Consider the following 13,737-nt stretch of genomic DNA (forward strand, 5'->3'; position numbering starts at 1 on the left):
AACCTTAAATGCACGTCATGAACTGTCAGAGAATTTATTTTTTATTATTACTATGTCTCTATGAGGTAGTGACACGTTGTCCATCACATTCCACCACGCGAAGGTTCACTTGCATTGAAATTCTTTTACGGGAAAGACGTGTAAAATGGGTGATTCTTTGTTTATTTACGTTTTTATTTTTTAACATCTTAGGCATACAGTAATCGAGTCGTATTTTCTGAGAGCAATCTGAACTTTGTCCAATTTTCTGCCTCCTCACATTTCAATCCACAGACTGTTACAATTTTTGCTGTCTCATTAGGAGAAAAAAAAATCCATGACATCACTGACACGGATTCAAAACAAACACATACGACCACAATACTCACACAACAGAGAACCAGCCCACCCTGATTGACCCTCACCAGCAGTGGCTCCTGTGTCTGTGGATTATGGTGTGTTCAGGTGAACGTTTACAGAGATTGTTTTTGGCGCCAACTCTTGGTGGTACATGAAAGCATTGAAGGGACAAATCCAGACCAGAGCTCTCAAACTCCCAGTATAATCAGTATAATATAATATAATATAATGACATGACAGGGTGAACAATGGTTCCCAGCTCATTTGAAATTTGACACCCCTGACCTAGAATGAATACCTACCAAATTACATTCTCACATTAAATCCTCGCGTCCTCGCATTTCAAAGAATTCATTGTGAAACCTTAAGAACGTCACCGATTAACCAAATCATTGTTCACAACAGTAGAAATCAATTTGCACATACTGCGTTAGCCTTTGTTGTCTTATCGATACATACGAAAAGCTGGACTGATACAAATGCTAAACAGTGGTCATCTAAAATTGAAAGCCTTATTCCAAATTACAAAATAGTATACATACTAAGGATGGCTTGATCCGATACTCAGGATCGGTATCGGTCCGATACTGCTCAAAATTTCATGATCGTACATTTGAGAAAGCCTGTCTGATCCGAAAAGAAGGTATCGAATTGATATCGGTATCAGCAGATACTCCAAGTTGCAGTATCGGTATTGGACCTGAAAGAGTTGCATCAAGCCATCTGTAACGTTTAAAGTGTAATGAGGAGAAAATCAGGAAAATAAACAAAATAGGAATTGACTTTTTCGCATCTTAGTAAACTGAGATTCTAGCAAGTGTATGGTAATTTAGGGGTTAACCGCAGTGTGGGGCCATGAACCGTAGTGATGTCATCACAGTGTCATTTGTTTCAGCACATAAAACATGATGACTTTAAGTGGAGTTAATACAGTAAAGCTGTTAATTACGATCAAGTAAAATAAGGTCCGCACTAAGCCCCCCAGGATGGGGTCAGATTGACTTGCATTACATTTTATTACACTACCACGGTGTATTATCGCTGTTTTTGTCACTGCCACAGAAATTGATTTTTTTTTTAAGTTAGTTTCTAACCACAGTATTATTGTAGTTTCTATTTGTCCTTTTGTTTGTTTGTTTGTTTGTTTTCTTCTTCCACATAACAGTATTGTGTTTTAAATGTTTACCCTCAGAAATACACACCATGAATGAGTCATATACGTACAAGGTCTGATCTGAAACATCAGAAGTAAAGCTCACCGATTGGTTCAGAAGTCATAGGCCACCTAGCATTAGTCGACACCCTATGGGAGAAAAAAAAAAAAACAAACTCCGTCCTTATTTCTCAGGGTCAGGTTGACATTTCAGTTTAGTCGTCAAAGGTAAACACTCACACCATTCAGAGTCTTTTCTCTCTTTTTTTTTTTTTTTTTAAAGATTGAAACAATGAGACGTCTAAACTGGAGCCACACTATTGGTTAGCAACATTTAGCTGTAGAATGTAACTTTTTTTTGTTTTTAATCTTTTAATTGGAACAACTTAAAACAGCAATTTTTGCTGTTTTTATACTGTATTTTTTTTTATTATCTTATTTTATCTAATTTCTTGTCATTAGTACACAAAGCCTCTACTTGTACTTTTGAGGCTACTAATTCTCGTGACATGTCGCAGCATCAAATTGTGAACTAACTTACGTATTAGACATTACTTCATCTGACTTTCCTTGGCGTTTTCATCGCCACACGAACGTCGACATCAGAGCGGCTCTGGTTTAGTCTGTCTCAGGGTGAAGAGCTCTGTGCTCCGTCTGCTTATATGGGTATTAATAAAAATAGTAGCTTTCATCGTAAATGGGTGACTGCATTAATAGCCAAGCCAAATGTAACCAGAATGCACTCGGTGAGCGTGCGTGAGTGAAAATAAAGCATGAATGTGCACTTTGACAGAACACAGAGAAATATAAAGGATACGCGAGTGAATGAACTGTAAAGAATGTAAGTGTGGCATTCAGAGGTCCAGTACTTCTGGACTGGTCCTGATTATTAAATACTCCTGTGACAGACTGCACCTGACTGGCTTCCTCGCACTCTCTCATACACGCACAGATGCACAGATACAGAGGTTTAAGCAACATTTGTACTACATTCACAGTATGCAGTATTTAAAGTTTTTGCTGCTTTAAAGCAGAAACCCCCTGACGTATTTTGTTTTCATGCTGACAAATGTGATACTGCAACCAGGCAGAAACAGACTAAAACAACTGGTGTTTTTCTGCCCTCTAGTGGCCAAAACCCGTCTTAAACTTTTTTTTTACCAACATGTCTAACTGTCTAAACTTACACAATGCGAAATGTAAAATGTATGTTTAGACAAAAGTGCAATGGAGGAAAATAGAATATGACAACCCCCACTGTGCCATTTCAGATCAAATACTATTTATTTATTTAATTTATTGTTCTCCCAGTTTATTCTTCTTTGATAATTATTTTCATTTCATATTCCATAGAATTAATTCTTTGCGTTGGATTATGACCTTATAACTTTTAGGAGAAAGTCCAATAAAATATACTATTATATATACTGTGTACATATACTGTAAATATGTATTTATATTTATGAAATACGTTTAATCATCATCTCTGTACCATGTTAATGGTTTACTCTGGCAAATAGTCTGCTTTTCCATTTCTTGTTTCTATTTTTTTATCATTTCTCATATTCCATTATGGCTTTTTTTTCCCCAAAATAACCAGAAAACACCAGTGTTGATGTAAACCATGTGCTTTAGATGTAAATACATATAAAACACAACTTGCGCACACAATTTAACACTTGACGGACTCGAGGCCTACTCTAGATCAGAACACTGTGTCTGTGTCTCTGTTTTTCCCAGGTATGTATGATGATGCTAACTGACCATAACCTTAACTGAATTACATTTCTCCCTTGCTGCTACAGAGCTGTTGGTTTTAAAGCTGGGTGGTGTTTGTGTTTCAGGGTGTGCAGACCTCCATCTTCTTGAAATGCTCAGTCCCATGGAGAGGAAGAGGCAGGGCTACATACATGAGCTGATCGTCACGGAGGACAACTATGTCAATGACCTGCAGCTCGTCACCGAGGTGGGAAGAACAAAATGCAGCAAAAAAAAAGACACAAAGAGCCCTCTAGGGGCTGTCAGTGTGAAAATAACAAACATTTACATTTTCAGTGGTACAGGAGTAGCAGATACTGGTACACAAGCCTAGAGTGCCCTCTAGCGGCTGTCAGTGTGAAAAAAAAATTATAAATAAAATTATGTATTTTAATATATAAGTCGCACCTGAGTATAAGTCGCAAACCCAGTCAAAGGATGAAAAAAAAGTCTGAAGTGTGGTTAAGCCTCACTGACTTACTATGTGTGTGTGTGTGTGTGTTTAGATATTCCATAAGCCTCTCCTGGAGAGCGAGCTGCTGACAGAGAAAGAAGTGGCTATGATTTTTGTCAACTGGAAGGAGCTCATCATGTGCAACATCAAATTGCTGAAGTAAGTGACGTACACATCATAATTTCTTTTTTTTTTTTTTNNNNTGTCTTCCTTCTCACCCGGCAGAGCCCTGAGGGTGAGGAAGAAGATGTCGGGAGATCGGATGCCAGTGAAGATGATCGGTGACATTTTAACCAATCAGCTGCCGCACATGCAGCCCTACATCAGGTTTTGCCTTATCTGACACTTTGGTGTTTGTTTCTCCGGGAGTATTTAATTTATTGGGCATTGACTCTTGTGTGTCTGTCTGTATGCTCAGGTTTTGTTCATGTCAGTTAAATGGAGCCACGCTGATTCAGCAGAAAACCGATGACAACCCTGAGATTAAAGATTTCCTCAAGGTAAAAAAAAACTATATTTTTTTATATTTCTGTGGTTGTGTGCTTCCATGGTATAGCGATTAGCACGCCTACTTTTCCACCAGAGTGTAGAGTGTTCCTGTGTTCGATTTCGATTTCGAGCTATCGGTGACTGATATTATTGGCCCAATATTAGTATAATTAAAGAATATCGGTAAGAATCATTATAATTTTTTTCCCGAAAACGTAATGCCGTGTTTCGCCAAATGATGTGTGCCTTAAATATAGTTTTGGGGGAAAATAGCTGTATATGAAGGTCAAAGTCACTAGATGGCAGCATTGTAGCTCAATTCATTAATCTATTTTAATAATCAGGGGATTACATGCAGAATGCTGGTACCAGCTTATACAGTGGTTTGTACAGATAATGACATTACATGCAGAATGCTGGTGCCAGCTTATACAGTGGTTTGTACAGATAAATAAATAAATATTACCAGGCCTGTATCGGTTGATATCGGAATCGGAAATTAAGTGTTTGGACAATATCGCATATCGGCAAAAGGCTAATATCGGCCATCCCTAGTTAATGGTAGAATCTAGGATTGAGTGTTCATGTCAGATCTAGAACTTGAGGCCATAGGCTCACACACACACACACACACAGGTGCACTGTTACAGTTTCAAAAATTGTTTTTCTCCACTTCAAATGATCTGATCTCTCTATCTCCCTCCCGCCTCTCTCTCCCCATCTCTTTGTCAGCGATTGGCCATGGACCCAAGATGTAAGGGCATGCCTCTGTCCAGTTTCCTGCTTAAGCCCATGCAGAGAGTCACACGTTACCCTCTCATCATCAAGAATGTATGTTTCATTTCAATTGTCCTTGATCAACGCTGAACAGAGATGGACATGATTTAAAGATGGTAACTGAAGGTGATTCCACTTTCACCAAAGCCTTTAACGTTTGTTAACCTTTTTCTTAAGACACTGGAAAACACTCCTGAGTTACATCCGGACCACAGCCACCTGAAAGCTGCTCTGGAGAAAGCAGAGGAGCTATGTTCACAGGTAAACACACACACGCACACACACGTAGTTGCTTTCTTCATTCAGAATACAGAGTGGAATTGAACAAGAAGTACATGTAATATAATAAAAACCTTACATTTTTGTAGATTAAAAATTATGTGAGACAGAGGTCCCCATACAACTATAAGTTGTACTTTTTTCATCCTTTGGCTGAGTTTACGTCTTATACTCAGGTGCGACTTATATATTAAAATATATAATTTCACGTTTGTTATTTTCACACTGACACTAGAGGGCACTGGTGCGACTTATACTCTGGAGCGACTTATAGTCCGGGAAATACGGTATTTCAGTTTCACTAATTTACTGCATTCAAAACGAGTCCACCCACATCCCTTTTTTTCATTCAAAGATAATCTGGCAGCTCATTCAGACACTGATGCTAACAGAATAAAGTCTAAAAGATGTTTTATTTTGAAAATTTAATGATCCTTCAAAGATGGAGCAGGAACGGCTGATACCGGCCGACTGGTCCTTGGTACAAAAAAGTTTGGGGATCGCTGCTGTAAGAGACGGGGCCACTGTGAAAAACATCAACAGCCAATTACTTCACCGATGGCTGGCAAACCACAGACAATCACATATTCATTCATGGAGCATTTGAATAGAAATTTAAATACGTATGTGACTGATCTCTCTTTTTGTTTTTAGGTGAATGAAGGCGTCAGGGAGAAGGAAAACTCTGATCGCCTGGAATGGATTCAGGCTCATGTTCAGTGTGAAGGCCTGTCTGAGGTGAGTACAATACAAACAGATATGCATTTAGACGCCACAAGAGGGCAGGCTAAAGTCAGCAAGTTGAACCTGACTGTCCTGGACTGTCAAACATACGGCCCGTGGGCCATAACCGGCCACTAGGAGGAACACTTCATGTTCCTGATATTTGTAAATGATATTTGATTAAATATGAAGATTTTCTAATGCAATTGTACTTCTTTGCATAAAAACATCCCTTGTTTTAAGTACATGGAATAATCATACTAATCTACCATTAGATCACAAAGGAAGTGCTAGTAGATCATGAACGATTAAAATGAAAAAAATTAAATAGAAATATAATTCTTTGGTGTATACTAGCGTTGACCATGTATTGTAATAATTGAATCATTTTGTGCCATACAGCTACATGTATTTATCCTAATGTTCTCCATTGGTATATTAATAAATTGACTTTGAAATATCTTCTCTTTCAGCAACTCGTGTTTAACTCCGTCACCAACTGTCTCGGTCCGAGAAAATTCCTACACAGCGGAAAACTGTTCAAAGCCAAGAGTAGCAAAGAACTCTACGGCTTTCTGTTCAACGACTTCCTGCTGTTGACCCAGGTGTGAGTCGGTCTTTGTACGCAACGCCCTGTGTTTTACTGACAGTAGGTCAAGATTCATCCTTGCTTTTTTTTTGTTGTTTTAAAGGTGACCAAACCTCTGGGCTCATCCAGCTCTGACAAAGTATTCTCCTCGAAAACACACCTGCAGTATCGCATGTATAAAATGGTGAGGCAACGCACGTGCAGTCACACACATGCACACAATAAACAACTGTGACTACTAACAGCGAGGGTGTCTTTCTCTCTTTCAGCCAATCTTTCTGAATGAAGTGTTGGTGAAGCTGCCGACAGACCCATCAGGAGACGCGCCTCTCTTTCACATCTCTCACATTGACAGGGTTTACACGCTACGAGCAGAAAGCATCAACGAGAGGTAACAACTTAGACCAGGCATGGGCAAACCCTTTGACTCGTGGGCCACAATGGGTCCTAAAATTTGGCAAGGGTCGTTCAGGAGCAGATAGATGGAGCCTTCCTGAGCGTTGAACTAAGATAAGTGACACGTAAATGCCATGCATGAAGGCTAAAACGCTAAAATTCTTTCAGTCGTTTCTATGCCATCTATTGGGTAAATGTGGGGATTGCAGGGAAATGGCAGGAGTATAATGATAATGTAAATTACTTATATGATTTGGACAAGTTTGGTGGGACGGATTAAAATGCCAGACGGGCCATCTTCGGCCCTCGGGCCATAGTTTGCCCATGCCACTCACACCCAAAGCTCAGGAAAATCAATTGCTTCGACATTTGACTTAGATCATATCTATGGCTTTACCTGGACTCCAGAACTGATTATTTGAACTTTGACTCAATGATTATGGGTAAAGTTTAGGATTTATTTTATTGTATTAAAAAACCTTTGGGAATTAACTAATTATTTTTTCTTGAATGACTTGAATCTATGTTTAAAACAGTTGGGCTGCATCCCAGACTTGTCTTTCAGGACTGATGTAGCCTGATTTTTTTTTTCGGCATGTGATATTGCAGGACAGCGTGGGTTCAAAAAATCAAGGCTGCCTCGGAACTTTTCATCGAGACAGAAAAGAAGAAACGAGAGAAGGCATATTTAGGTACGATGAAAAAGCTCTCTCTTAAAATTAATATTCAGGCACCAAATAGAAGGAGAGATTTATGTGACCACCCCGTGTCTGTGTCTGCGTTAGTTCGTTCTCAGAGAGCAACAGGTATTGGCAGACTGATGGTCAACATTGTGGAAGGGATTGAGCTCAAACCCTGTCGCTCTCATGGTACGTAAAGGTTGATGTGTATCCTTGTTCTATTTAAAAAAAAGTTTATGTCTGTTAGTATATGTTTAGTATATTTATAGTGTTTAATGGTCAGTTACAGGTTCAGTTGAATTGAATTTGCCAGTTTTTTTGTCTCCAGGAAAAAGTAATCCTTACTGTGAAGTGACCATGGGTTCCCAGTGCCATATTACAAAAACATTACAGGTATGACCACGTGTCATCACACGGGATACGTGCATTGTTTATAAAGAGTTTTACGAAATCTTTTCAGGATCTGAACTTTGAACGTTAATTCATTCATAATTGTTTATTTTTGTTCAACATACAGTATGTTTTTCTAATTTTTAATTCTCGTTGTATATTTGTTGTGACATTATTTACGATTTATGTCTGAGCAAGGTTTACCCCAGGGGTGTCCACCTATATTAAAAATATTAAATATATATTTACTTGGAAAGTGAACATAAACCACCAAACAAAAATCGTACAAAAAGTACATGTAATGAAATATAATAATGTTCTAGTTCAAATTTACTAAACATCTACTCCTGTTTAGTTGAAGACAACACTGATATACTGGCAGGAATTGAAGAAAGACACAAAGATCTTCTTATGTTCTGATTATGTTTTTTTTTATTATTTTCATAGCCATTTGCTGCCACCTAACGGAAGAGGATTTAAATGCCGTCACGCATTGACGAACAAAGAAAAATTATTTTCAATAAATAAATAAATAATAGTTTTCAGACCAATTCATTAAAATTTGCTAATTTAAATAAATGATCTCTTACGGTACACTAGTGTGCTAGTATATACTGATATATACAATATATGTATGTTGGGGTACTGTTAAATGCATGTAGCTGTACGGAATGGTATGACTCAATTCCTAGCAGTATATGATCACTACTACATACTACGGAATTATATTAATATTCTATGTTTTTACTTTTAATTTCTCATGATCTACCCGCACTCCTTTTGCGATCTACTGGTAGATCCAGATCTACTTATTGGGCACCCCTTGACATTTACTCGATATTAACTTTACGATATCTCATATATTGTCCAAACATACAATATCCTGATTATTAAAATAGTTTATAATAAAAATGAGCTGCAAAGCTGCCATCTAGTGACATTTACTTTCATGTACAGCTGTTTTTCCCCTAATCTATTTATAGGGCTCACATCATTTGGCGAAACCCAGGCCAGGCGCTATAGGGTTTTCATTATCGGAGGAAAAAGCGATAACAATTCTTACAGTAAATAAATATGCTAATATCGGGCTGACCGATATTATCCGACATCACTAAAATAAAGTCATATGTTTCAGTGTGTGTCTTAGTAGGTGTGTCACTCTCTCCGCTTTCTCTTTGTAGGACACGTTAAACCCGAAATGGAACTCCAACTGTCAGTTTTTTATTAGAGACCTTGAGCAAGATGTTCTCTGCATCACTGTGTTTGAACGTGACCAGTTCTCACCTGACGGTGGGTAAAACTCGCACCCGTACTTTACAAACGGACGCTAAAGAGACACTCTCAATATATCTTTGTCTTTGTCCCGTAGACTTCCTGGGCAGGACAGAGATCCGGGTGGCTGAAATCAAAAAGGATCAGGGATCTAAAGGACCAATTACAAAGCGTTTGTTGCTCCATGAGGTTCCCACAGGAGAGATTGTTGTTAGACTGGACCTTCAGCTGTTCGAGGAGCCGTAAAGGTACAGGAAGACCAGACTGGACTGGACCAAATGAAAGTAGGGCTGGATGAGACTGGACTGGTTAGGTTAGGTGTTTGATTACGAAAGACAAAAAGGGGCAACGTGGCCAACAACAGGTAGAACAGACGGGGTTTTTTTTAAGGTGTTGTCAATCAATACAATATATTATCATGGCTATGGCCAATTCACAAAATCAATTCAAGTCACTTAAACGACAACAACAGCACGTCGTGGCTTTTACGCCGTTTTAAGAAAAACTAACGATTCAACTAAAGGCATCCCTATTGGTTAGTTTAGAACATGACTTCAAAAACAGTGCAGTTAAACACAACTTTGACTTACGGACATTATTATAAGCCAATAGTCTAATTGACCCAGTGCTGCTGTCCAAAGCAGTGTTCATTAATACAAAAATGTTTTTAGGAAGCTTACGCTATTTTACTTTCAAAAACTGAAACACAATTTTTCCCCAAAACTAAAAAAAAAAAGGATACGAAGGCAGTGGTTCTCGAACGTTTTTACACTATCACAAAAGGATATTTGGTAATATATATATATACTACTACTCTTAAACCACACACAAAGCATCCAAGAATATAAGTGTTCGTGTATTTTACAACTAAGCGACTCACCGAAATCTAATGGGAATCAGTTTCCTCAACAGGAAGGACCCTCGGTACCACAGGTGGTACGTGTGCCATCGTTTGAGAACCACTGCACGTAGCTGTAGCTTCTCTTATCGTACCAGTCGGTTGTGAACATCTTGTTCATGAATAAAACGCCAGGAATTTCTTTTGAAAATTTTTAGGGGATGTTCAGAAATGTCTTTTTGTCAAATCTCCTAAACTTGAAGCCTGGTCTATTGTTCACGCCACTGACTCCACAGGTTTTGTGTAGTGCAGTCTAAACCAGGGAAGCTACCAGGGAACGGTCGGCCGGTATCAGTCGTTACTGCAGACCGGTAATACCGCATTATCGTAAAAGACTAATTACATTTTAGAAAGAAAACATCTTTTAGACTTTCTTCTGTTGGTATCAGAGTCTGAATGACCTGTTGTTTTGAAACATTGACAGATTATCTTTGAATGAAAAAAGTAAAGGCATATGACTGGATTCTTTTTGAAGTAAATTAGTGAAACTGAAGTACATTTTTTTCACTGTGTCCCACTGCGGCCCGGTACCAAACGACCTACAGACCGGCACCGGTCCCTGGACCTGAGGTTGGGGACCCCGGGTCTAACCATTTCCTTTAGCGCTCTGGAGGAAGTTTGCCACTAGTTTCAAACTGTGCTTCAGATTGTCATCTGCTGACTGACTGAGGGATAGAGGGTTTTTTTTTTCTTTATCACACAAAAATGATCTTCTTCCGAAATGTGATGCTTGACTTTTCTCCTTAGTAGAAGTATCGTGTTCCTGGTCTACCTATTGTCCATCCTTGTGCACGGCTCTACTGACTGACCTTTATGCAATTTTAATTTCTAACTGGAAAATCTTCCTAACACTTGTATATTTTGAATTCTTTTCTGCTTTGTGAGCATAAGCAGTTCTCTAACCACTTTAAACTAGAGGCTTCTGTGTTTTTGGTATAATCCTTTCAACAAAGTGTCACCTCGAACCTTGAACTCCGTTGTTTAGTGGTAGTTATGCCTCAAAGATAAACCCTGGTATTTTTTAGATGTCTTAAATACTTCTTTTGATCAGTATAAAAATGCTCAGGGAATACTTTCAGATTTTAGTTTTCCTTTGTGTGGTCAAGTGAGGTCAGAAATTACAGTGCACAAAACTTTCAAAAGTGAGGGGTCTTCCCTTTAAGAGATGAAAAAAATTGCCGCAAGTCAATTGTTGGTGTTAAACTGAGTCGCTGCGACTGTCCTTAACTGATGAGAGAGGCATTTTACAAACACGTGATGTGTAAAATCTTTAAAAACCTGCTGAAGAAACTCAACGTCCAGCGATTTATCCACTTAGCAACGAACTTTCTTCTAAACTAAAAAAAAAAACATATATAATAAATAATATAAAAATAAAATAAAGACACATTTAAAATAAAATTTAAGATTGATGTTGATTTTGTGTCCAACAGTGTGACGTCCAACACTTGGGCCACAGCTCGATTTTTCATCTTTGTGTGTGCAGGATTTAGAGTCTGTCAACAGAACAGGAATCCAGGATTTGGGGTTATACAGATTAGACAAACTGTTGTGTTGTTGTTTTCTTCACCTAAACAAAGTCCTGAACACTATAACGAAGCAGAGCCTTTTCTTTTTATAAACCTAGCACTAACTCAGATTTGATTGTGTTTTAATGCAAACCTCGGACCTTTGTAATTTGCCCAAACACCTGTGGTTAATAGTGCCGGTAAATTTCACACAATGATTCCTGTATCTAATCAAAGTCAAAGTGTGCCAGGTTAATAAGTCAGTTGCTTTTAAATCCACTAGAATTTAATATGACGGCCTGTCTCTGTTCAGTCCAGTCCAGTCTTTGCTGTTCTTATCTCCTTTGACCTTATCTCAGTTTCAGAAACTCCAGTGACAATCCCAGCACTCCACGTCCCGATAAAACCTAAATATCCTTATTTGTATGACAGTGTATTTATGTGTGTGTGTGAGAGAGAGAAAGGGAGAGAGAGAGAAAGGGAGAATGAAGGTATTTAAATGTCCGACAGGCTAACAACAAAACATTTCTTTGTACATTTTCCTAACATTAGTTCTAAAATTGACTCTTTTTCAAGGTCAGCACTCGAGGTATGGTGCGTTAAGGTGTACTACTGTACAAAGGGACGTTACGTGTACAGGTTAAACAGGAAAAGTGAAGTGTAATAATGATGTGTTGATTAATTAGACGTACTTTAAATGTCCAGAATAATAATAATAATAATAAACACCACCAAGGACTAAAACAGGGAGACGATTTTACAGCTTATGTAAAATGCAATAGTGTAAATGGAGGTTTTCTTAAATCTTGTATTTTTAGTCTTACCACTGTTGTGACTTGCTGCTGTTTGGCGCTGTCTCAGTGGCCGTCACTGCGCAGTGGGTCCACCATTTTTTAGGCCATTTCCAATTTCAAAAAGAAAAGCTCCATTGATAGCACTCCTAGCACCTTTAAAACATAACGATACTTTCAACAGAGCGTCCAACACGGCCAGTTTGAACTTTTTAATTTAACACAACAAGTGTAACTTGGAAGAACTTTTTAGTTTAACACAACAAGTGTAACTTGGAAGAGAAGTTTTTTTGTTGTTTTGTTTTTTTTTCTCCAGAACAGTAACATTACAGTTTTGCTGGAGTTAGTTTCTCCAGAACAGCAACATTACAGTTTTGCTGGAGTTAGTTTACAACAGAAGGAATCGGTGCGTATACTGTGTTCATCCTCAGCAAGTTACGGTAGCTTAATTCAGTGTGGACAGATTGAGTGTTCTCAAAATCCCTGGGAAAGCTGCTCCCCCCTGTAGGCCATTGAATGAGTTACATGTATATGGACGGTCTTAAAACCAAGTTTAACAAACGAGTACTAACGATAACGAATGAGCAAATCCTGAATTCCACAACATTAGCTACATTAAAACATTGGCTAGTGACGTCTGCCGAGTTCTTCCAGAGTGAAATCAAAGTTTGGGCTTGTATGATTTATCACATTTAGCACATTGTGTCAATCAAAAAAGGGACAAAGCCGAAAGAAAAAGAAGAATCAATCAATTTATTTATTACCTAAACATTTCTTACATGCATGCCAGTTCATATTTCTATTTATTTATTGTTTTTTGTAATCATTTAGGCTCAGTATAAAGACTTAAGAGAAGAAGAAAACAGAGTAATTTCATGACCGTTGCATAGCCTAAAAAAAAAACACTGCAAAGTTGTATTACTTTATAATGGCCTGCTTGTGCTGAGTTTTACTTTATAATGGCCTGCTTGTGCTGACAGTCCATAATGTGTTTTTGTTTTTAAAAAACTCAAAGGCCATGTAACACAACTGACCTCATCTGACACATATTAGTATATTTAAAAAAGATATGTTTTTATTTTCAACACAGTGTTTTAATAAAAAAGAAATACAGGTACATTTATTGCAGGCACAAGCACTAATCCTCCTCGAGTTACAGTTTATTTGAATCAGAAAAGTAAAATTAAAAAACAAAATGTAAAGCTGTTCAGAAAATATTGCTCTATTATAAGTTGGAATTC

At 38.0% G+C, this 13,737-nt stretch overlaps 1 protein-coding gene across 7 annotated transcripts in view; it reads left to right on the top strand.

The window, feature by feature from the left end:
- The window catches only part of itsn1 (intersectin 1 (SH3 domain protein)), a 43,806-nt gene extending 31,061 nt beyond the window's left edge, over positions 1-12,745 (top strand). For all 7 annotated transcript variants that reach the window (XM_017037420.2, XM_017037416.2, XM_017037418.2 and 4 more), the window contains 15 exons: positions 3,337-3,458; positions 3,757-3,863; positions 3,930-4,031; positions 4,123-4,204; positions 4,926-5,024; positions 5,148-5,231; positions 5,904-5,987; positions 6,446-6,577; positions 6,665-6,745; positions 6,831-6,952; positions 7,567-7,649; positions 7,743-7,826; positions 7,966-8,030; positions 9,209-9,317; positions 9,397-12,745. In XM_017037420.2, the coding sequence (XP_016892909.1) occupies positions 3,337-3,458; positions 3,757-3,863; positions 3,930-4,031; positions 4,123-4,204; positions 4,926-5,024; positions 5,148-5,231; positions 5,904-5,987; positions 6,446-6,577; positions 6,665-6,745; positions 6,831-6,952; positions 7,567-7,649; positions 7,743-7,826; positions 7,966-8,030; positions 9,209-9,317; positions 9,397-9,545 (1,505 nt within the window). In that variant the 3' untranslated portion in view covers positions 9,546-12,745. The remainder of the gene's footprint in view (positions 1-3,336; positions 3,459-3,756; positions 3,864-3,929; positions 4,032-4,122; positions 4,205-4,925; positions 5,025-5,147; positions 5,232-5,903; positions 5,988-6,445; positions 6,578-6,664; positions 6,746-6,830; positions 6,953-7,566; positions 7,650-7,742; positions 7,827-7,965; positions 8,031-9,208; positions 9,318-9,396) is intronic.
- The last annotated feature ends 992 nt before the right edge of the window (positions 12,746-13,737 follow it).

The sequence above is a fragment of the Cynoglossus semilaevis genome, chromosome 12 (genome assembly GCF_000523025.1).
Source record: "Cynoglossus semilaevis isolate Cse_v1.0 chromosome 12, Cse_v1.0, whole genome shotgun sequence".
NCBI lineage: Eukaryota > Metazoa > Chordata > Actinopteri > Pleuronectiformes > Cynoglossidae > Cynoglossus > Cynoglossus semilaevis.